Source organism: Sciurus vulgaris, assembly GCF_902686455.1.
Source record: "Sciurus vulgaris genome assembly, chromosome: 18".
NCBI classification, from domain to species: Eukaryota; Metazoa; Chordata; class Mammalia; order Rodentia; family Sciuridae; genus Sciurus; species Sciurus vulgaris.
The window spans coordinates 13,138,771-13,162,190 of NC_136479.1; the positions used below are offsets into that span (position 1 = coordinate 13,138,771).

Below are 23,420 nucleotides of genomic sequence, written 5' to 3' on the forward strand. Positions count from 1 at the left end.
TTCATCACATCAATCCTGGTCCCCTCTGAGTGCTGTAAAATGGTGGAGTTGAAATGGAAGTAGCTTGGGTCCCCAAGTCACCTCCTGAAGGAAAGTCCTGCAAGAGAACTTCCAGAACAGCCCAGGAGTGATAAAGAAGCCTCTTCTGAGTCAAGCCATTGTGAGCTGAGGGACTGTGTGTTACTGCAGCAGAGCCTAGCATTGACCTGACTAATCCTGGATTTTATTGCTCCAAGTCGGGCATAAGAAACAACCACCTTCCTTTCCTTATCAGACATTCAAACCCTGTTCTTAATACATTAGAGACAAGGTGGACTGGTGGCTCTGAAATCAGGTTCACCTGGGTTCAAGTCCTAGCCCTGCCACTAGCTGCGTGATCTTGATCATGTTACAGAACCTCTCTCAGTCTCAATTCTTTCCTTCTCTATAAAATAAGGCTACTGATGGTACCTGCATCATAGCGTCTGTGTGAGCATTAAATGGAAAGAAATGCAGCCAGCCACCAAAGGTATCGGCACGTAGTAAGTGCTTAACCATGCCTGGCATGTAGTAAGTGCTTAACAAAACGCTGGCCTTTGTCAATATTATATTTCTGGCAGGCTCCACATACATATTTTCTTGAGTCAGCATCTTTCAGAGACCTGGTTCCTTCCTATCAATCAACTTCCTGTGTCTGTTGACTGAAGGACCAGATTCTGTTAGTACTGAACAGGAGTGAAGGCAGGTGGATGGGGCTGAGGACCCCCAAGAGAAAGAGTTCATTCTGCTTGGAGATGTGACTGCTTCCAAATCAAGGGCAGGGTGATCGTGCTACCAGGAGGGGGTGGTGGTGGCCAGTAAGGGATGTTCATGGCCCACTCAGTTCACATAGACCCGCTCCATGCTGGCCAGGATACTGAGACAGCAAGGAAAGGCAGTCTCGTCCACAGACCACGTTCACCTGAACAGGCAGAGGCCTGTTCCCACCCAGGGTGAGATTTCCATCAGAATTGGAGAGATAAACAACTGATCATATCTGCCCAGGCCAAGAGCCACCGGCGAGCATCAGAAGTGACAGAGAGTGACGTGACTTGAGTCCCCCAGTTTTATCCAGATCGCCTCCAGCCCCGGCCACCCACGACTCTCCTCAAGTGCATTGTATCGAGAACGCCTGGGTGGCCCTCCCACCCCGGGTGACAGCTTGCTCAACTTTCAATTGTGCTCAGTTTTTTTTTTTTTTTTTGAAATGACAGTTTCAATAAATTCTACCCACTGATGCATTGTTTAACCAAATGTCATTTCTCTGCCGTTCTCATTTAAGTATCATCTGTTAGGTTTACACATTGGTACACCCATGAAATTAACATTACACGTGTTTCCTTTAGGAGCTGGCTACATTTAATTTAATTGACATTGTTCTCACTGTCAGTGGCCTCCAAGCCCTGGTGGCGGGGCTCCTGCCTCCTGGAAGGCCTGTCTTAACCCTGTGCTGTCTGGAAAGCAAGGACTCCCCTTCACCAGGCTTAAGGTGCCTCCGTCAGCTCATTTCTGAAGGTGCTTATTAAGAAAAGGAAATTCTCCAAGTCTGTGATCAAATGCGGCTCCCAAGCTGTGGCTGGTCTCCCAGGCCGTGACGGCCAGTGACTGATGTGGGATGGACTCTTCCCAACACGGGGCAGAGTGGGGTCCATCTCCAGGAAGCACTGATGGCCAGAAAAAGACAGAGGTCACTCATTCCACTTCCTCCCCGGGACTCAGGGAGAGGGACTGTGTGGCCTGGTCCAGGGCCCAACCCACCAACCTGTCAGCAGCCAGCAGCGCTTATTTCTCTGATACGTGGTGTCTCCCTCTGCTGAGTACTGTCTCTCCCCAGTGGTGACCCTCCAGGCAGGCCTATTTCAGAAGCAATAACTCCTGCAGGTGCCACTGCCTGTCTCTGAGGCACTGAGGTGACCATCTTTGAAGGCATTCAAGAAAGAAGGCAGCAGCTGTTCATGATTTACCCAGGATGCACAAAAGCATCAAAGAAGTAAAAATCCAAAGGGAAGGCCTTCTCTTCTCTAGGGACACCCTCTCTCCCTGACTCCCTCCTCCTTGTGGTTGGGATCTCAGCTCATGGTGGCTGCCCCAAATCCCCTGGCCCGTCTCCCTGGACCCTGGCAGCTGGAACTTTTGCTTCCTTGCAGCCAATACCTGTTGTGGACCGTGTTTATGTTCCCATCCCACCCCCAACGGACAATAAGCTCCTTGAGGTCACACTGAACAGGGGTCTCGCTCCTTTCTGCATCCCTGGCGGGGTGGCTGCTCCTGGCGGGTACTCTGTGAGTACCAGGGAAGGGGAGGAGGGGGCGGGGAGAAGGTGATAAAGCAGGCATGGAGAAGGTTCCCGGCACGTCGTTGAAGATGCAGTGCATGTGACAAAGCTGGGTGCACAGGGTTGTGTAGTGCACGTGTGTGTGCGTGAGCGCGTGTGTTTCATGAAATGTTACTGGTGGTGACGCTGGGCGCGCTCACGCCTGAGGTTTCTTTGCTTTCCTTTTTGACTTAAGTCATGCCGTTCTCCAGGTTGAATTTTCTGCAGTGAGTATGTGTTATCTAGACAGAGAAACCAAGGAACAGTCAGAAGCACCCGGGCGCGGAGCTGGCAGGGTCAGGACTGAGCCCCCTCGCGGCTTTGTCTTGGCACCTGCGGCTCCCGGGTGCTGAGGTCTCCAGCCGAGGGCACAGCCAGGTGACTGGCGGAGCAGTGGTCTGTCGGGATCCCAGTGTGCCTGAGCTGTTCCTTGTTCTCGTGGCCGAGAACCTTCATGCGTGTGTGTCCACGTCCATTTCATTCAATGGGAATGTGCTCGGGATGTCCCCAGTGCCCTGCATTATCACCAGACACTGCCCCAACCCCGGGGAGGGAAAGATAAAGGAAACATCATTCCCGCCCGCCGGAGCAAAACCACCGTCCTGGGTTGGTCGACTGTCGCTGTCATTGCTGTTGAAAGAAACCAAAGAGCTCATTAGCAGCAGGCAGGCGCAGGGAGCAGTGTGCCTAGGACGCAGAGCATTCTAGAATCAGGCTGCCTGGATTAAATCCAAGTCCTTTACTTCCTAGCTAGGTGCCCTTGAGCATCTTGCCCCCTCCCTCTGTGCCTCAGTTTCCCTGTTTGTGAAAGGGACCTGCGGCCATACTTAGCTCTTAGGTTTACTGCAAGGACCGAGTCAGATGAGGCATGGACAGGGCTTGACCAAGTGACCAGCTCGGGCCAACCGTGCACCAGTGTGAGTCTTTATAATGACTCCTGTCTGCATCCCACAAGGTGTCGGCATTCACATGACAAATGGGTACCAATTTGGGGAAATGTCCCTTTTTAAAAAGCAAGCACCTGCAGAGCACACTTATGGTTTATGATCAGGAGGCAGCGTTAATGGCCCATAATGTGATTACTATAAGGATTTTTATTAGGAAAATTCCAACCAATTTGGCATTAATTAATGTACTGTTAACTATAGAGTGTTACTCACTCAGTCCTTGGAGAGTCAGAGAAAATAAACCTGTTGTCAAAACCCTTACCCTGAGAAGTAAATAAGAGTGGTTTCCTCCTCGAGAGGCCCCGTTTGTAATAAAAATAGATGAGTTGCTGCGTTTTTCCGTGGCAGTATTTATTGAGCCTGTGAGTCCCTTCACGAGAGGAGAAGGAAGGGGAGCTGGAAACCCCAAGCCACAGGAAGGTCAGGAGGAGCCTGCAGGTGGCCACCTCTGGGTCAGAGGCAGGGAGGGTGCTCGGAGCCTGCAGGTCCGATGAGCCAGGCTGCGGACCTCAAGAGGACATGGAAGAGGACATGGGGGCCCACCTCCTACCTGGCCCCCACTCTGTGTCTGGAAGCAGGCATCCCACACCAACCCAGCAGGAACATCTAATGCACCCTGCCTGCATCCCCTCCTCCACTGGGGGTGATAAGCCTGTGGCCAGGGCTTGTCTCCATCTTTCATTATGGTCCTTAAGACGGCACCCAAGCCCCTGCAGGGTGCCACGGCTGTCTGTCCATCCCCGTCTCACACAGTGCTTCCTCTTGGCCTCTCTGATCCAGCCATACTAGCCTTCCTCTTACCGACATCTTCTCTTCCTCTTCTCTTGTCTATCACATGCTGGTCCTTCTGCTGGGGGGACCCTCCCCCTCTTCTCTTGCCCAGTGAACTCATCACTCGACCTGCAGATCGTACCCCAAAGGATGCATGCTCGCCCCTTCCAGCAGTGTGCCAGGCTGCGAGGGCTGCCAGAACCAGATATCATAGGCCGGGGCTTCAGCCACAGACACGCATTGTCTCACCAGAGGGCTGTACGTCCAGGATCAGGAGAGCAGCACAGTCCGGGTTCTGGTGAGCACCTCTTCCTGGCTTGCAGATGGCCGCCCCATTGAGTCTTCATGTGGTGGAGAGGAAGCAAACCCTCTGGTGTCTCTCCTCACAAAGGCACTAATCCCACCAACCCCAAGCTCCACCCTGTCTCTTCTTTGGAGCGCACATGAGTTGTGGAGGGACAATTCCTGGCAAGTATTATTCTTGATAAAGGAGAAGTTACCCAGCACAGAGAAACAGAAGGAGGCTTCCATGATGCCCACGTACACTGTGGCTTCAGGAAAGGGCAATGGAGGGGCATGATGGGACAGGAGATTGGAAAGGGGAGGAGAGAGAGTGCAGTCACCCACATGTCACCAACAAAGGGAACAGTCATTTTCTCACATCCTTTATTGATCCTGCAAAGGTGTGCATGTTTACTATGTCTTCCCCTTCTGGAGAGTCTGCTGCTTATAAGTAAAGGCTCTTGCTGGGGCACACAACTCCCCTACCCATCTCCAGAACAGGGCCTGCCTGGCACCTTGTTGGTGCCCTTTGCAATTGCTACTGCAAAATAATTAACTACCCTAACTTTGTGACAAAAGACCATCACCTTTTTATGCTTGTGGATTCCGTAGATCAGGAGTTTGGGAAGCACACGTAGGAGCTGGGAATATGGCAGAATTCCCTGAGACTCAGAGACACTGTTCTGTAGGAGGCCCATGTCTTCCTAGCCCATGATTCCTTGGACTCTTCCCCAGGAGGGAGGGATCCGTATTTACCCTTATTTTACTAATGATGATCTCAAATCTTTGAGAGGTGATCTAACTTGCCCAAGCTCCCAAGCTAGACAGTGAAGAGCCACAGTGTTCACCTAGTGTCTCTACTCTCCAAGCCAGTCTTCTTTCACTGGGCCAAATGGCATCTCCAGACTGGCAGCTCCTGTGGCCAAAAGTGAGGTCGGCCATCTTGGCAGGGAACCTTCTGCCTCCGGTGCAACAAATGGTTGTCAAGCAACAACTGAACTGGTCCTCTAGGAGCTACTGGGAAGCATGAGAGAGGAAGGGCTGTTTGGGAGATGAGGGATGTTAAATGTCCTGTAGCATGTGGGACAGCCCCACCTGCCCAAGAAGGGTCTCTCCCCAAATGCCAGCAGTCCCTGCTGAATGTCACCACTGGAGAAGGGGAAGAATATGTGACGTATTAGCGTGTGCTGAAACCATCCAAAAGGTGCTCAGATACAGTAAAGAACTATTGTTTCCTTGTGTGGCTTAGCACAGGGGAGTCAGTTCCTCCATTTTGGTGACTGACAAAAGGGGATTTGACTACCTGGCCAGATAGGTAACCACCCCGAGTCTCAATTTCCTTATCTGTAAAATGGAAATAATCAGAATACATTCCTCAAAGGTCTGCTATGAGGAGAAAAATGAAATATGTTTAAAAAAAAAATGCCCGGCTATTATCATTAATAGCTCTTTCATCCTTGGTGCGTGGAAAAGGTCACATCCGCGGGATGGACAGGAGCTTGCAGGCCGCAGCACAGCGTTTCCACAGATGATATGTAACCGGCAAAGTGACTGGGACCCAGTGAATTGCGGCGAAATGTACCATACGCCATCAATATCTATCCTACCAGTTTCCATTTATTGAGCAGTACATCATTAGAATATCCCTGGGCTCTCGACAATAAAATCAATAAGACAGTTCAGCCATGGGCTGTGGTTTAATAACTCCAGACTTGAATGGCGGGGGGCGGGGGGATCAGTGAGCGGAAAACGTCCTGAGCGCCGCATCGGGGAGTGGAGAGAGACTTCCCTAAGTGGGAGAGAGTAACAGGAGCCAGCCCCGCGTCTCCGGAGCAGGAGCCGTGAGCAACCCCCAGCACCCCCGGCGGTACCTGGGGATGTCTTTGGGTGAAACTCTCCACCTCGAGCGATCGGTGGTGGAAATACACATGAAAAGAAAGGAGGGTGTCCAAAGTGTGATTCTCAGCTCTCACTGCATCCTGTTCCCACCGGGGAGTCTTAAAAATGACCAGGACCAGCACCTACCCGGCACAGCCAGCGTTGCTCTGTGACGGACCACTTGCAACATGAGCTGATTCCCTGGTGTAAGCAACACCGGGTGTGCTCACACTGAGGTGGCTACAACGTCACTGGGCACATGGCCCCATGGTCACGCAGTCCATCCTAGATCCACCTGGCTTTACGCAGCTCTTGACTGTGAGAATGGGCAGGGGCGGGGCCCAGGCAGGTTCTGGTTCACATTTAATTTTTCCAAGATGTTCAGATGCTTGAATCGTGGCTGGAGGCCAGAGGTTTTCCAACGTCGGCCTCCATCAGCATCACCCGGAGGGCTTGGTCAACACAGATTTTGGTCCCCACCCCCAGAGTGTCTGACTCAGGTCTAGACAGGGGCTGAAATCTGCATTTCTGACACATTCCCAGGTGTTACTGAGGCTGCTGGTCAGAGACCACATTTTGAAAACATGCCCGGGGCGGATCTCCACCCCACTGTTCTCCCCGCCCCACTTTGTCAATGAATAGAGACTCTTTTGGCTTTGTCATAACCAGGCAGGTGCTGCTGGCATCTGATGGGTGGAGACCAGAGATGCTGTAAACATCTTTCAATGAACAGCACAGCCTGCTGTGACCAGGAATTATCTGGCCCCAAATATCAATAGAGCCGAGGTTGAGACACCTTAAACCACTCTAGACAGTGCTGTAAGAAGCCATTTGGACAGAGACTGTGACACCTTGGTTCCAGGTGAGCTTATTACCAGAGCCTGGATGAAAATAAGGTGACCAGATTCAGATCGCAGAGCCCAGTCTGTGAAGTCAGAACAGATCCTAACCTGATCTCCTCTCCATCTCCTGGCTCTGTGACCTCGGGCACGTTCCTCACCCTCTCTGAGCCTGGAACAATTCTCTGTAAATGAGGAGCGTTTTCATAGGCAGTATTGCCGTGAGAGATTAAAAGCCACAAAGAACCTCATGAATGCTAAGTGGTCAACGAATTGGAATGAAAATCAAAAGTGGTATCTCTGACCGCCCTGTCTCTAGCAGGGAGCTACCTCCCCAGAGTGCACCCCAGAAAACTACCCCCAAACCTTCCTGGGACCCCAAAATGAGCAGGGGCCCTGAGCCAGGAAAAGCACCCACCTGGATCTCCGTGTCCTTGCGTGACATCTGGGCTGCAGGGCCTCCCTCTGCGCTGGCCTTTGCTCTTCTTGTTTGCTTAACACCCGGGGCACTTGAAGCCTGCGCGGTCTCCTTGAGCCCCTTCGCTCCCGCCTTCAGGCATCCTGCCCGCCCTGTTTTTACTGCAGTAGATTCACCTGTGTTTGCACAGAAGTAGATTGTATTTTAAGAGCAATTCTGCATCACGGCCACGAGCAGAGGTCTTCCTGTCACTCACCATGAAGAGACAGCAGGTGTGCACGGCCATGGATAGCAGCGGTCAGCGCCAGCCGGGCTCTCCTGCTGCCCGCCAGGGAGGCCAGGCCTGGGTGCAGAAGTCTTGTTGGAAAAGGGCGCTCAGGAAGCCGGTGTATTGGCACGTGCCTGAGACCTCAGGGGTGACCAATGCAGGAGCTGGATGAGGATGGAGAGGGACCCAGGCAGTGATGTCCCTCTGGGCACCACGTGGCCTTCTCGGGAGCCCTGGCACTGCACTGAAGGACAGGAGCTGTGAAGTCCTCGAGGTCGGTCACGGCTAGCGCTCCCCACCTCCCATCAGCTCCAGGGCTCCGCGCGGCCTGCGCCACCCAAGACTTCTGCCAGGTCCCACCTCCTCTGCCAGCCCCGTTTCCCAGTCTCCTCCTTGCGGCCGGCTTGCGGGCGGGTGCTCTTTGACAGATGAGCAAACCAGGCCCGAGAGGCACAGCGATGCTGAGGTAAGTGGTGGGTGCAGGACGCAGAGGCTGAGCCCTGCCTGAGCCGCGAGGTTAGGAAGTGCTGCGTAGGGCCCTCGAACTCAGATGTGTCACCAGACCCAGCAAATCCCCTCTGGGTGTGTTCCCCAGAGAATTGAAATCGGTGACGGAATGGGCCCAGACACATGCCCGCTGGGAACAGCGCCGTTCACGACAGCCCGAAGCTGGGAGCCACCCAAGTGTCCGTTGAAAAGCGAGTGGACACGCAAGCTGTGTGCCGTCCACCCAGGGCCATCACTCAGCATCAGACAGGAAGGGACTTCTGACACAGGCCACGCCGCGGATGAGCCTCGGGGACATTGTGCTCCATGAATGAAGCTCGTCAGGAAAGGACGACGTGGGCTCAATTCCACGGCCAGGAGGTTCCCAGGGCTCAAGCCCCAGGAAGTGCAGTGGCCATGGGCAGGACCTTGGGGAGGGGCTGCGGGTGTTTCGTGGGTGCTGAGCCTCGTTCTGCGAGACCAGGACTGTTTTGAGGCCCCTGGTGCCGGTCGCCTCACCCCGAGTGTGCTCAGTGCGCGGGGAATGGTCAGGACCGCACGTTCTGGATCACAGAGCTTCGACCACGATTTAAATTTAAAAAGGGGTGCAGGAAGCTCAGGGGGCTACGGCGGGGAAGGAGGGTTGGAGAGAGGGCCGGGGTGGCTTCCCTGGGGAGGGCGATTCTCCTGAGACCTGAGGGGCCGTGCACAGCCGGCCTGACCTCGCAGTGATGTTCTGGGTCCCCCTGGACTCGGACCCCGGTCACCCACCCTCTCGCCCCTCCCATTCCCGTTGACCTGGGTGTGGCCGGGCGCCTGGGCGCTCGGGGCTCCTCTGGGGACTGGGGGCTCCTGGCAGGCGTCCTCAGGCTGCTGCAAAGCCTCAAGGGCAGGGACCCCGCCCCCAGCCCATTTGCCGATGAGCGGAGAAGCCACGTGCCGCGCTCAGGCCGAGCCTTGCGCCGGGGCCTCCAGGGGCCCATACACGGATGAAGCTGTCTGCTCGAATCCGTCAGTCAGCAGCCACTCAGCCAGTTCTCCCCTGAGCTCTGCTCTGCGCCAGGCCTGGGGGCCGGATCGGAGGCCTCCAAGAGATAAGAGCATGGCCTTGCTCTGAGGGAGCCAGCGGACAGCTATCAGCAAGGCCGACCGGACTCTCCAGAGGGGACTCTCCCCACGCGACCACGCTAACTGCACAATCGGGTCAGATTCCCAGGCTGTCCCGAAATTTCCAGAAATCTCTTGAAATTTCATCTCCCTCCTTCGGGGGACCCAAGTGTCCATCTCCCTTCTGGTGCTCACCAGAGAGGGTGGCTCCCCTTGACCCCGGAGTCCTTCCTGGTGGGGCGGCACTTGCCTCTAGACCTTGGGATGATCAAATAACAAAGCCACATGGGTTGTGCTGGGTGGAGTACTTAATCAGCACCTGGGTGCCTGCTGGTCTGTGGCTCTGCAGGACCCAGGAAGGGAAATGGCTTGCCAGGGGCGCCAGGCTGGTCCACAGCAGCAGGATTGGAACCCCTCTGGGGCTCTTCATCCTTTGGGCTGTGAGCACAGCCTGCTGCCTGTCCCAAACCCTGAGGTGGGGGGCGACCTTCCAGGTACCAGGCAACACACCTGCTTTAATCACCAAAAGCCTGCATTAAAATTTCCCAGGGGAGCTGAGTGCAGTGGCTCAGGCCTGTCAGCCCAGCAACTTGGGGGCTGAGGCAGGAGGATCGCAAGTTCAAAGCCAGCCTTGGCAAAAGCGAGGTGCTGAGCAACTCAGTGAGACCCTGTCTCTAAATGAAATACAAAATAGGGCTGGGGGTGTGGCTCAGTGGTCTTGTACCCCTGGGTTCAATCCCCAGTACCCCCCACAAAAAAAAGAAAAAGAGAGAAATTTCCCAGGGGGAACAGCCATCCCCATCTCAAGCCTGACAGCACCCAGAACCCACTGGAAGGCTTCTCTGGGTGGCCACTTCCTCCTGTCCTGCTACCAGGTGGGACTGTCCCCATCCATGATCACCAGCCACCTGGGGCCCCAACGGGGTCAGAGACAGATGGTTCTTCCCCCTTGATAGATGAAGACTGGACCGTTGTGGGGGTGTCCCAGGTCCCCACCGTGGGAGCACACGCAGACGTCAGCTGTGCACCCTGGGCCCGTGCCCCCTGCCCGCAGTGCCCGGCGGGTGCTGCCCAGCTCTGGCCTCCTGCCTCGAGAGCCCTGTGCATAGAACCCATTTCTGCCTCTCCGTTCCCAGGGCCCAAGCAGCCCTCTGATTTGGAAGCGAGCCAGAAAGTGCCCCTCGCAGCCACCCCAAGGGCGCTTGGGAGTGTAGAGAGAATGGCGGGCTTTGTTGGTGGGGTAACTGCTCCAGTCTGCAGCTCCTTTGCATTTACTATTGCTGGTGGTCAGGGGCACATGCTGGGGAGAGAAATCCGGTGGCGGGTGTTTATTTGCCAGTGGCAGGCGACCCCCTGTGTCCGTGCTGGGAGCCAGGGCAGCCCCCGGAGCCGGGCCTGTTGGGGAAATCAGCCCTGGTCCTGGTCACCCTGGTGAGCAGCCAGACAGAAAGGGTGTTGATGGCTGAATCCTTGGCTGGGCATTCCCTGCACATCAGGTGCTGTGCTCAGTCCTGACAGCAAAGTCCAGGTGAGGCAGATTCTGTGGGTACATCTATCCATTTTACAGATGAGACGAACGAGGCTTGGAGAGAGGACGTGACCAGGCAAAGGTCACTTGACCTGCCTGAAGCAGACAGTGCCTGAAGCCACAGATATCGCCAGACCCTGACGGTGTGCCACCCCTCCTTGCCCAGGGACCTGCCGTGGATGGTCAAGGCTGTCATGGAAAATGGCATGATGTCTGCACAGAATCTGTGTGCATCTTCCTGTAGACTTTAAATCATCTCCACATTATTCACAAGCCCTAATCCAATGTAAATAGTTGGCAGACTCTATAGTTTAGGGAATAATGACAAGAAAAAATCTGTATGTGTTCAGCACCAGACTCAACATTTTTTTTTTTTTAACCCAGGGCTACTTGACCATGGAACTTCATTCCCAGATTTTGTTGTTGTTGTTATTATTTTGTGACAGGGTCTCACTGAGTTGTTGAGGCTGGCCTCAAACTTGCAATCCTCCTGCCTCAGCCTCCAGAGTTGCTGGGATGACAGGCGTGCACCACCACACCCAGCACAGACACAATTAAAAAGAAAAAAAAAAATCTTTTCAATCCATAGTTGGTTGAACCCACGGAATCAGAGGGAAGATGGGTTTGTTTTTCTCCATCTCTCTACCTATGTCTGATAGTATTTAGCTTATAAATCAGGCACAGGAAGAGATGAGGAACCACAACTGATAATAAATGGAAAGGCAGTAATAGTGTACTGCAATGAGAGCTAGAGCGTGTGTTTATTTCTGGAATTTTCCATGTACTCTTTTGGGTAACTAAAACCTCAGAAAGCAATGCTGCAGCTCAGGGTACGGCAGTCCGCGCCTTGCCCCTTGATCCTGCAAGGCACCTTCATCTCCACCCTCTCTTTGTAGCCCAAGGGTTGCACGGTCCTTACTTAACACACTGCGCTATGAGAAACAGTCGGGTCGGAGGCTGAGAGGCAGAGCTGGTCACCCCTGTGCTGCAGAATGCACTTGACGTTCTCCCCGCCCCCCGTAACCCGGCTCTTTGACATTCATCCGAGGTCGGCTTCTTGCTGCCCCTCATCACTCGGATGTTCCCACTTATTTTCTGGGTTTTTTTGGTTGTTGTTGTTAGGTTTCTTTGCCACGGGAATCTGATTCCGTGGTCCGGTTCACCGCTGTTTTAGGAGCAGTGTCGGGTTTCCGTCCTTTCCATATCTGTGAAGACCCCGTAACTCTGACCCAGGGCCTTGCTACCATCATCTGCCCTACAGCTGAAAGCCAGTCCCCAGAGCAGATCTTCCTCTTCATAAAGCGGGGACAGCGGATGGAGCTCAGTGACCAGGCTCCAGGCCCCAGACTTGCTGTGGCCACTGCTCGGCCACTTCTTTCCAGGGACCACCCTGTGCCTCGCACGGTAGGGGGGTCATGGCTCCCCCCACACCCCGCGCAGTGGAGGTTTGGACGGGGCCCAGCACCTTCTTCCCGCTCCAGGCCCCGCTCTGCGGGTCTCCTTGCTGTACAGCTGCTTGCACTTCCCGCCCACCCTCCCTGGAACAGCGGCACTGCAGCAGGACTCTGGGCCTGGCCCCCACTTCCGGGCCTGGTATGGGGATGACTCTCTTTGAGCAGAGGCAGCTGTCTCGCTGCTGTGGTCGTCTGTGATCTCCAGGTGCTCCCTCCTCTGCTCCAGAAGAAAAGCAGCCGTGTCCCTCTGTCGGGTGTGACCAGCTTCCTGGACCCCGCGGCGCCTTGTGAAAGGCTTTTCCCACGTCAGCGTCCAAGTCCCTTTAGAGACAAGTGCAGTCCCCATGCCAGTGCTTCAGCAGAGGGCGTGTGGGACCCGCGGGGTGGTCTGGACCCGGCGACGCTAGGCGTCCGCTCCCACCGTGTTGGGAAATGCACCGCCCTCTCTAAGCCTTGGAGGACCATAGTACATTCTTCCCAGGGCCGAATAAGGGTGGACGCTGAGCCCCCACTGCAGCGCGGATGCCTAGCAGACCCTCGGAAAACGCCAGCTCCTCTGGACCAGAGAGATCACTCTTTTTCAAAATGCATTCATTCATTCAGCAAGTGTGGTGAGAGAGGCATCGTGGCTGGAGGGCAAAGGAAGGGTTTATCTCACAAGTCTCGACTGGATGGATGGTGTTGGCAGGATGGTCTGTTAGATGTTTTGCTGGAAGGGTAGTTGGAAGGTTTGCCGTGTTTGGATGGATAGGTGGTTGGATCAGATGGGTGGGTGGATGGATGGATAGATGAATGCTCAGACGGATGGATGGATGGATGGATGGATGGATGAATGAATGGCTGGATGGATGGATGGACAGATAGATGAATGGGTGGGTAGAAGGATGAACAGATGAATGGGTGGATAGATGGATGGATTGATGGATGGATGGATGGATGGATGGATGGATGGATGGATGAATGGCTGGCTGGATGGACAGATAAATGAATGGGTGGGTGGAAGGATGAACAGATGAATGGATGGATGGATGGATGGATGGATGGATGGATGGATGGATGGATGGACGGACGGATGGGTGGATGGACGGACGGATGGGTGGATGGATGGACAGACAGATGAATGGGTGGGTGGGTGGGTAGATGAATAGATGGGTGAATGGATAGATGGGTAAATAGCTGAAAGAGTAGCTTTATTAGTCACCTAGTGTCAGCCTCCCCTCAAATACAAAAATTCCCCTTCGATACCTGTGACAGCCCTTACACGCAGGCCTACTCATCTGCAGTAACCGACTCGGGAGGCATTTCATGAACGAGTGCTGCTGTTCCAGACTCTTCCTTCCAGGCTTTGGTGTGATCGTGTGTCTGTATTAGTGCTTAAGGGATTGAATGGCGTGGGGAGTAAGACCTGGGTTATTTGTTCAAATCCCTTGGCCTCTCTCAGGTGTGGTTTCCTCCTTTGAGAAGAGGTGATAATAGCACCATGTGCTAGATTATCACGAGGATATCATGATCTAGGGCAGGTCAATGCTCAATGAAAGGCATCGTGATTTTACTGAACCAGGAATTTCTGGATCCTTTTTATTTTATTTTTTTCAACAAGAGCCAGATGTGTGCTAGATATTGTTCTAGTGTTGCATATTTAATGGTAAACAAGGCTGAAATAATCCCTGTCTCTTGGAGTTTTGCTCCAGCACAGTGTTCAGACAAGTAAACAGATAAGCATTTTCAGATGGTGCTAATGCTATGCAGAAAATCGAAGTTGGGGGAGTCGAATGACGTAGGGGAAGGGGGCAGGAGTTCTTTGGGGGATGCCATAAACCAAAGTCTAGAAGGTGCAGCCAGGCAGAGATCTGGGGACAAGGGGTTCTAGGCAGCAAGAATGGCCATGAAAAGGTCTGAGGCAGAATGAGCTAACCCAAGGAAAACCAGGAAGACCAGGTGGCCAGGGCAGAGAAGTCCGAGGAGTCACGTCAGTGAGCCTCCCAGGCAGCGTGATTTGGATGTGATCCACCTTAGGCTCGTCCTGTGTCTGGAACATGGAAGGACGAATGTGCCTTTAGTGGCCATTCCTTTTTCTGACGACAGCTAACAGGAGTCCTTGACCTCCAGGCGCGACAGTTCACATTCTCTGCATTCCTAGTGGCTACCCCACAACTTCTACCCTGACATCAGTGAGTCGCCTGAACCCAGATCCCATTAGAAATATGATAAACCGAAAGGAGACTGGGCTGAGGAGACCTAGGAGCTTCCCCGTTGGGATTGCAGTGAACTAAGCCAGGAAGCCGTGCTTCTCCAGAGCCCCGGACCCTGGAGGAGCCGCAAGGGAAAAGCAGAGAGAGCGTCTCTGAGGCTGGCTGCAGGATAAGGGATGTCTGGAACCATTTATCCAGGCGGATCTGGTGCAGGATCCAGCTTTAAAAGAAAGACATCCTCATGATCCTCTGCGTGGCCCTTCTCCAGCCTGGGTGACCCAGGAGCTCAGGCGGGTTCCTCAGGACTGGGAGACTCACCGCCACCCCGTGGTGCTTCCCTCCAAAGTTGGTTTTCTTCTGGCAAGTTCTCTCCATGTTGGGAGAAAAAGGCTCCTAGGCCCTTCCCATCGGTGTGCAGCGGAAGGAGACCCTCCCCAGCGTGGCCTGCCCTGGCTGGCTCGTTGCCTTCTTGGTTCACGTGTCCATGTGCCGTGGCCAGGAGAGGCAGCACGGTGGTTGCTCCTGGACCACCCCTGGATTGGTTTCAGTCGGGTGGACCCTCCACATCCACTGGACTGAGCATCAGGTGACCGAGTATCAGTCCGGCGAGCTGAATATGACCAACCTTGTGCCTCCAGTTAGCTTGCACTGTTCGCTCAAAATGTGTTAGTGGGGTAGAGCTCATGTTATCTGTTCTTGGCGCAATTAAAGGAAGCACAGAAGCAGACACACTGGGTGCAGTCAGGAGAGGGAAGGAGAGTGGATTCCGGGCAGACGAGAGTGGCTCCTATCCTGGAGCCCCTGACCCCGGCGTCACCGCTACTGCCTCTGCGGTTCAGAGCGACCTCTCGTGGCCTGCCTGTCCTGCCTTGTTTGGCAGTTACCAGTCCCTGTGTCTCCTTCTGTCTTTTCTAGGCTGCCCGGGGATGGAAATAGGTCATAAGCACGGGGTCTACTACCCCGCGGGGCGCGCTTGGCTTCAGGGCCCGATCTGACTGTGCCTTGGGAATAGCCCCAAGGGAAGAAAAATCAGAGAGACGCGCTGCTCCCCAGTGGAGGCCACGCCCACTCTCACCTCTGTGGTCTCGTTTTGTTCCAGGCAAAGCCAGCAAGAACGTTCAGTGGGACGAAGACTCTGTGGAGTACATGCCCGCCAACCCGGTCAGGATCGCCTTCGTCCTGGTGGTGCATGGCCGCGCCTCCCGGCAGCTGCGGCGTGTGTTCAAGGCTATCTACCACAAGGACCACTTCTACTACATCCACGTGGATAAGGTCAGGAGCCCCTGCCCCTCCTGCCTGCTGGGCTTCCTCTGCAGTCTGTCTGTCCCTCCCTGATCCCTCCTCTCACAAGTCCGAGCTAAGGATCAGAGGCTGAACAGCAGGTGGTTTCAGGGTTACCAGCTAAGGCTTTCGGCTTTCTCCATAGATATTTCATTTCTTTTTTTGATTGACACATAAGAGTCATACACATTTATGGGGTGCTATCTGACATTTCAACATATGTTGAACGGTGCACCTATCCTGTTCAGAGTCATGAATCTATCTGTTGCCTTAAACGCCTATCATTTCTTTGTGTTGAGATCTCCCCTGATTTTTTTGAAGTAGACCCTGCATTACCTCTTATGCAGCCCCACCCCTCTCTCCTGACGAGCTGTGCGCTTCTCCGCCTCTTTTCCTGCCTGGTGCCTCCCCCGCCTCTCAGACTTGGTTGCCAGGGTGGGCTCACCTTTCCTATAAAAGTCCAGGTCATAAATGATTCCAGCTCTGTGACCCACACGCTCTCCATCTCAGCTGCTCATCTCTGCCCTTGTGGTGTGAAAGCAGACACAGAGAACATGGGAACAGATGGGCGTGACGGTGTGCCAATAAAACTTTATTAGCAGAGCCCTGCAGCCGATTGGCTGGCTCTGAGCTCCCTTGCCCCAAGGTTTCTGTTGGCTGCTGAGGAGACCTGATGATGTCTTTAGTCCAGGAGGCAAAGGGGGTCTTCATGCCAAAGATCTGCCCCTCGCAGACCCGGGAGGGGTGGTGGAGGGGAGGATGGAACCCACAAACACCACCCCCAGCACTCATTGGGTTCGGATGGACCCACTCTCTTGGCTCGCTGCCCTCAAGCTGTATGCATCTGTCACGTGCCAATGCACAGCTCCAGGCACGCCAGAGCAAGCCTAGCGGGCCATTAGCTCAGAGGTGGGGCCAGGGAACCTGGATTTCCAATATAATCTATGTTTCCAATATTTCACATGGCATTTCAAATGAAAAGAAGTGCAGAGATGCGGAGACACGCCCCAGGCCAGGATGGGTGACTTGGTGGAGTCTCCTGTGTTCTGGGGCCGGAAGGGAGGGGGCAGAGCGGGGCCTGGGGCGGGTGCTGAGTGCTGTCTGGCCTTTTCTGCTGCTGAATGTCACCCTTTCTTTCCTGGGAAAAGCGCTCTAATTACCTGCATCGGCAAGTGCTCCAGTTCGCTGGGCAGTACAGCAATGTCCGCGTCACCCCCTGGAGGATGGCCACCATCTGGGGAGGAGCCAGCCTCCTGGCCACCTACCTGCAGAGCATGCGGGACCTTCTGGAGATGACTGACTGGCCCTGGGACTTCTTCATCAACCTCAGCGCAGCAGACTACCCCATCAGGTAAGGCAGCCAGCGGCCCCGGGCCAGCCTGGCTGATGTCCTGCTTCCTCTCCAGTCCCTGTGACAACACCCAGGACACCGGGAAGCACGGGCAGTCTGCCTCCTGTCCAGAGAAGCATCTGCCTCAGTGAGACACGCCATAGACTCCTGGGCGTCTCCCTGAGGTCCCCGGCACTGGGTCAGGCTGGTCCCGAGAGTCACTGGGTCAGCAGACGCTTTTCGAGCACATGGTTTTCTCAGCTCCGTTTGAGGCTGTGCCCAAGCACAGAGACGCAGGCTGCTACCCGCGAGGGGCTTCCACTCCAGAAGGGGAGCAGCGTCGCGCACAATAAGCCATCGTCTGTGAGAATGCAGCCGCGTTGTCATCGCAGTCTGTAAGGTGACAGTAAAAGTAAAGCGGAGGGCAGAAGCCGGGCCGCTGGAAATGCAGTGGAGCAGCCAGGATTGTCCTGGCAGAGGAAAGGCATGAGTTCCGCCAGGGGGACGTGGCCCAGGATGGGGACAGGGGCGCTGAGCTGGGACCAGGCCTGGTGTGTGCCCCGCACAGCAAGTCAGGGTCAGGTGACAGGAGACATGCGGTCAGAGAGTAAGCCGGGGCTCGGTCGTGGAGATTCTAGAAGGTGTGGACAGTCTAAGCAAGATGGAAGCCACGGGTGAGTTGGGGGCCGAGGAAGGACCAGGTCGGACGCGGTGCTGAGCCTGGGTGTGGCCCTCGGCACATTTTAACAGGTGGAGTGCTGCCCACACTGGAGAGCCCACCCGCAACAACAGATTTCTGGCACCTCTGGAGGCTCTGCGCCCTCTGCGCTCGGCCTGCTGGGCCCAGGTGTCGGGAAGGGCTGTCCCTCCACACAAGTACCATTGTGGTCTTTAAAGGACATGACAAGCAAAGAAAACCTCCCCGGAGGTAGCGCAAGAAGAGAAGCAAGAAAGTGAACTCTACTTCCAGTCAAGAGGCGGCTCCCAGCCAGCACAGTGGCGCACGCCTGTGAATCCTAGTGACTCGGGAGGCTGAGGCAGGAGGATGGCGAGTTCAAAGCCAGCCTCAGCAACGTAGGGAGGCCCTGAGCAACTCAGCAAGACCCTGTCTGTAAATAAAATATAAAAAGGGCTGGGGACGTGGCTCTGTGCTTAAGTGCCATCCTGGGTTCAATCCCGGGTACCAAATAAAAAAAGAAGAGGAGGTGGCTCCTTGCGCTGTGTGTGTTCCACCCTGGGTTCTTGACTGGGGTGTAAAGGAAGTGGACTGGGTGAAGGGGGCCTCCCCGCAACCGAGGGCAACAGGGCACCGATTCTGCACTCCCAGGAGAGTTAGGCAGAGGTGTCTTAAAAAAAAAGCTCTCGGCAGGGCAGTTTTCAAACACACAGGACAGCGGCAGGGCCAGCGCCCGCCACGGGCAGTTCATGGTGTGGTCGTCCCTAGACCCCCCTCCTCCCCAGCACTGGATGGCTGGTAGCGAACCCAGGACCTCATAGGCCGCTGCCCGTCAGTCCCTCAGCACGTGTCTCTCGGATGGGGGCTCTTCTAACATGACGTCAGCGCGACGCTCACACCCGGAATGTTAACAGGTATCCATCGTCCCCAAATGTCCAAGTCACAGACTCCCAAGGGTCGGGGCTTTGAATCAGGTTCCAAATGAGGTGCAGGTGTGAAGGAAGACTGTGCCATGGAGCTGGAAATGGCTTCTTTCTCCTTCCTAGCCTGGTCCTGGGTTCCTCTCCCTGTCCCTGGGCTCATCTGCTGGGAGGCTCCAGACGTTGTAGGGGTAAGAGGGAAGCACAATCTCTGGTCACTTTTGAACAAGATATGCCTGTTTTCTTTTGTTCACAGACTAACAGGGATAAAGGGAATGGTTTAAAAGTGTTGCCGGCAGACTTTTACTTACCGTGAATTTTCATTTAGTCAACATTTATTGAGCAACTACTATGCTAAGCTCTGTTGGGGAATTGCAAACAAAAGCAGCTTCTACTTCTCCCCTGCCTCATGGAGCACTTGCCTAGTTGGGAAGAAGGAGTCAGATGATCAAGAGAGAGAGAGAGACATCAGCAGGATCAGGGGCATAAGCAGGAGATCAGAAAGACCTGGGGATGTCCAGCTTTGCACTGAGAACTGCAGACCAGAAGGGACTGATCAACGGGGAAACAATAAAGATCATCCCAGACCAGGATCTCCCAGCCCCGGCCCCGTTGATGCCTGTTGATGGATGGCACTTTTCATTGGGGCTGTCCTGTGCATTGTGGGGTGTTTAGCAACATCTCTGGTCTCTGCCCACTAGTTGCCAAGAGCACACCCTGCCCACTCATGCAAACCCACACATCTCCAGACAGTGATGAGTGTCCCCTGGGGCCCAAGTCGCCTCCAGCTGAGAGCCACCATTTCTGATAGAGGGAAGAACCTGGGCATCATGGGGGTCAGAGATGAACTTACTGCATTTGAGAGATTTAAAAAATGAATGGAGCATAATAAATAAAAAAGAGTGAGGAGACAATTACAGAGCACAGAGCGGAGGTGAAAACTCTCTCCATCTTCCAGGAAAGGACTAAGGTCAGAAATGCCCCCAAACGCTATGCATAGCAGCTAATGTGGCAGGTCCTCCTTCACCCCTCACCGCAAGCCTGGCCACAGATGGGCAGACTGAGCCCAGGGCTTGTGCTGAGGGCCTGGTGGAGCCAGGTTCAGAACCAGTGCTGTCCACTGCGTTGCAGGGGCTCTTTCTGCTGGAAGTCAGTCTCTTGGCAAAATCAGCAGGCTCACACTGGCTGGCAGGTCCCCAGCCGCCTAGCAAACAGAAGGGAATAGTCCAGGCCCTGGAGCCCATGGCTGGGCGGGTCAGTGGTTAGACCTCCCTGCAGCTGGGATGACCAAGGGCAGGCAGTGGGAGGTCACCTGTTGTCTCCGGGAATGAGGAGCTGTGGTCAAGGTTCCCACATGCTGCCTCCTCCTCCTCCAGACGTTCATGGGAGGCTCCCCGAGGTCATGTTGGCCTGGGGCCGGGCCTCATTCTGCCTGAGACCTGTGGAGGCCAGGTGGGCTGCACACTGCTGCCCCCTAGAGGTGCTGTGTTGTTCTGCTCATGAGTCCAAGGCTGCATCACCTGGAGGAGTCCAGCTCTGCCCAGCCCAGATGCCACCAGACCCTGAGCTAGCCAGGGAATGCCATTGAGACGTCACAGTGGAACGTACGGTGTCAGACACTTGGAAGCTGCTCAGCACATACCAACTGTTTACACCTAAGCTACATACAAAGTCGCATCTCCTATCCCTCCGAGGATCCCAGAAATCCTCGCTCCGACCATGCCCGTCCCACTTTGGGATCCACGGGACAGTCCCCTGGTCTGCAGCCTCTCAGAGTGCTGCTCCGGCTACGCGGGCCTCGGGTCTGCCTGGCCCTTGCTGGCTCTCTCCCTGACGTCCCGCCATGGTGCTGTCCGGCCCACCAGCCTCACGGCCTCACACCTCAAGAGTCGCTGGCTCCTCCTGCCGCTGTCTTCGCAGAGCCGCCCGCCCGAAAACATATGAAGTTTGCAGATGAGCGATTCCATCCTGGGCGACTCGGATCGGTTTTCACTCCCCATCTGCCGCTCCATCTGCAGCCCCCAAAAGCACTACTGCTCCCATCCCGGGAAGGAGGAGCCAACTGGGGAGCCTGCTGGAAGGGGCGGCAGTGCCCCAGGCAGACCCTGAGGAGCCCGGTGGGGGGTGGTCTCCAAGGGCAGAAGAGCCGAGGCTCCGCTCTGAGCTGCTCTGTGCTTTGACGTCGCCCCCCAGGGTCCCCGCCCGGCCCTCGCTGAGCATCCAGGTTCTTCCTCTTAAGTGGTAAAGAGCTGCTGGCTTACTGGTCACCTGGGTAGGCCCTGGACTCGGACAGCCCGGCTTCAGGCTCGGCCAGCCACAGCCGTGAGAACTGGCCTAGGTCGCTCCGTGTCCTGCATCTCAGCTCTTCCACCTTACGATGAGCATGACCTTCACGTGGCCCGGCAGGCGCCCCTCTTGGCCGGATGCTCCACGGCTGGTGAACCCTGGCTGTTCCTCTGGCAGTGGCCACGACCTCGGTTGCTCCCCCCGTTTCCCCTGGTTAGAGTTAAAAGAGTCGGAAACCGGTTCTTGAACTCACGTCTCTCTCCAGCGTGGGAAAAGCAGGCTCCGAAGACGGCACGCCTGAGACGAGCCACGCGCGGGTGTCAGAATCTTCCTGCCTTTGGAAGGTTCTGGACCCGGGGCCTGCCTGCTCCGCCGGGCACGACTTCCTGGCCCGTGGAGGCTCTGGCTGGAGCCGGGTATGGATGGAAATGGATGTTTTCCAGTTCCAGGTCCCGCCTCAGATGCGTGATGGCTTTATTCAGTGTATTCTGTTCGTGAAGCCGGGGAACCAGGCGCAGTGGACTCCGGGTCGGCCATGGGAGGGAATGAAACCAAAGGCACTTGTGTTGGACCCTCCAGAACCCCGTTCGCTGAGCCCCATGAGTCGTGGCAGGGTAGGGTGAGGGGTGCCCCAGGGCCTGGGGGCCTTCCCCTTCAGCTTGGCCCTTCCCTGCCTTGTTCTAGCCCCTGGGCTCAGCTGACCAGGAAAGGAGCGCCTGGCGATTCCGGTTGGCTGGGGAAAGTGGGGAGTCAAAGATGGAACCCTGGAAGGCTGGGCTTGGATCCCAGTCTCCCTCCTCGCCTCCTTCTTCCACCATCCAGGCCCCTGAGGGTACCTTGGGGGAGCTCAGCCTGCCGGCGAGGCCAGCCGGAGACTCCTCCCTGCCCCCAGGAGATTTCAGGAGCCAGGGCCCCTTCCGACACTAGCCGAGCACCTGCTAGGGGTCAGCCGCTGGGCTCCAGTATGCAGTGGTGAGGAAGAGCCCCCAGTCCGTCCTCACCTCAGTGGTGGAGGGCAGGACCCCTGGGCTCAAATCCCATCTCCTTTGTTAACGAGCTGTGTGAACTTGAACTCAGGCACATCTCTTATGACTTCCAGGCCTCCGGTTCTTCATCTGTAAAATGGAGATGATAAGAGCAATACCCACTCTGGTTGCTTTGATGGTTAAACAGGCTGGTGTCTGTCGAGGGCTTTGCCCACAGTAAGGCCCATCCACGCAACGGCGTCGTTAGTACTAGGAGGACAGGGACATTAATCAGAACGACCACAGGATTGAATGCCTCATTGCAGAGGGAGGCGGGTGCTCCCCAGGGAAGGGGCACTCAGTGAGTCTTCCCTGAATGGGTGTGGGTGCCTCCCAAGAAGCAGCATGTGACCTGAGATGCTCATGATGTGTAGCAGTTAATAGCAGGTATGCCGGAGGATGCCAGGGGAATATTCCCAGAGGAGGGGTGGCATGGGCAAAGGCCCTGGGGTAGAGGGGCCCTGGCACGTTGGAGACTCTGTTGCCCTCCTGCAGGTGAGACAGGTACGCCCAGCCGTGCGCAGACTTTATTTAGATCTGATGGTGGAATCTCGGCCCACGAGCTGGGAGGTTTTAAGGGCGAGCAATCTTACGGCATTTCTGAGAGATCACTTTGGTGGCCATGGGGGAAAAGTAGGGAAGGGATCCAAATAGGAGAGGGGAGGCCAGGTAGAGGGAGTAGCTCTGGTGACCCCAGAACCAGGTCCACTGGGCCTGCTGTCCTCTCCTAGCCTGGCCAAGGCCTGCGTCCCGGAAGCTATCCTGAACTGCAGAATCCAGACGGCCAGTTAGTCCCAGAGTCACGCACAGCCAGGCAGCCGCCTTCTGTTTGGGGACCAGGGCCCCACACCTGCGCAGACAGCCCGTTCAGGAGACCGCAACGTGTTTCTGCAGAGTCAAGGCAGCTTGAGCAGGGTACCCAGGGTCCTTGTGCTCAGTCCCCGCCTCTGAAGTGGACCAGCCCGGAGCACCCAGGAGAGGCAGGGGCTGCTCGTGAGCCAGAGGCACATCCAGACCCTGCACCTTCGAAAGGTGACGCTGGCAACTCTCTCGTGCAGTCTGTCCCCACCCAGGCCAGACCCCCTCCCCTCAGCCTGCCCTGTGAGGATGGCCTGAGCCCTCTGTGTCCCCAAGTGGACGCTGGTCCAAGCCAGACCCTGGAAGCAGGCCAGAGCTTCTCCGAGGCCATTTCCTGAGCATCTGCCAACCGCAACAAAGACCCTCTCAAAAGCAGGGTTCTGGGTGGTTCTCCACCCAGACAGAGGCCAGGCTCCTCGGGGGCGGCAAGAATCTCTAAGCTTCCCACGGAGCTAGAATACATACTGCAGGGCTGGAAACCACACCTGGGCGGGCGAGAGAGAGAGAGAGAGAAGGGGGGCGGGGATTCCTCACAGAACTAG

At 55.5% G+C, this 23,420-nt stretch overlaps 1 protein-coding gene across 3 annotated transcripts in view; it reads left to right on the forward strand.

Annotated features, from left to right (window-relative positions):
- XYLT1 (xylosyltransferase 1) overlaps positions 1–23,420 on the forward strand; it is a 257,946-nt gene that overhangs the window by 181,981 nt on the left and 52,545 nt on the right. For all 3 annotated transcript variants that reach the window (XM_079120851.1, XM_079120850.1, XM_079120852.1), the window contains 2 exons: positions 15,602–15,774; positions 16,932–17,134. In XM_079120851.1, the coding sequence (XP_078976977.1) occupies positions 15,602–15,774; positions 16,932–17,134 (376 nt within the window). The remainder of the gene's footprint in view (positions 1–15,601; positions 15,775–16,931; positions 17,135–23,420) is intronic.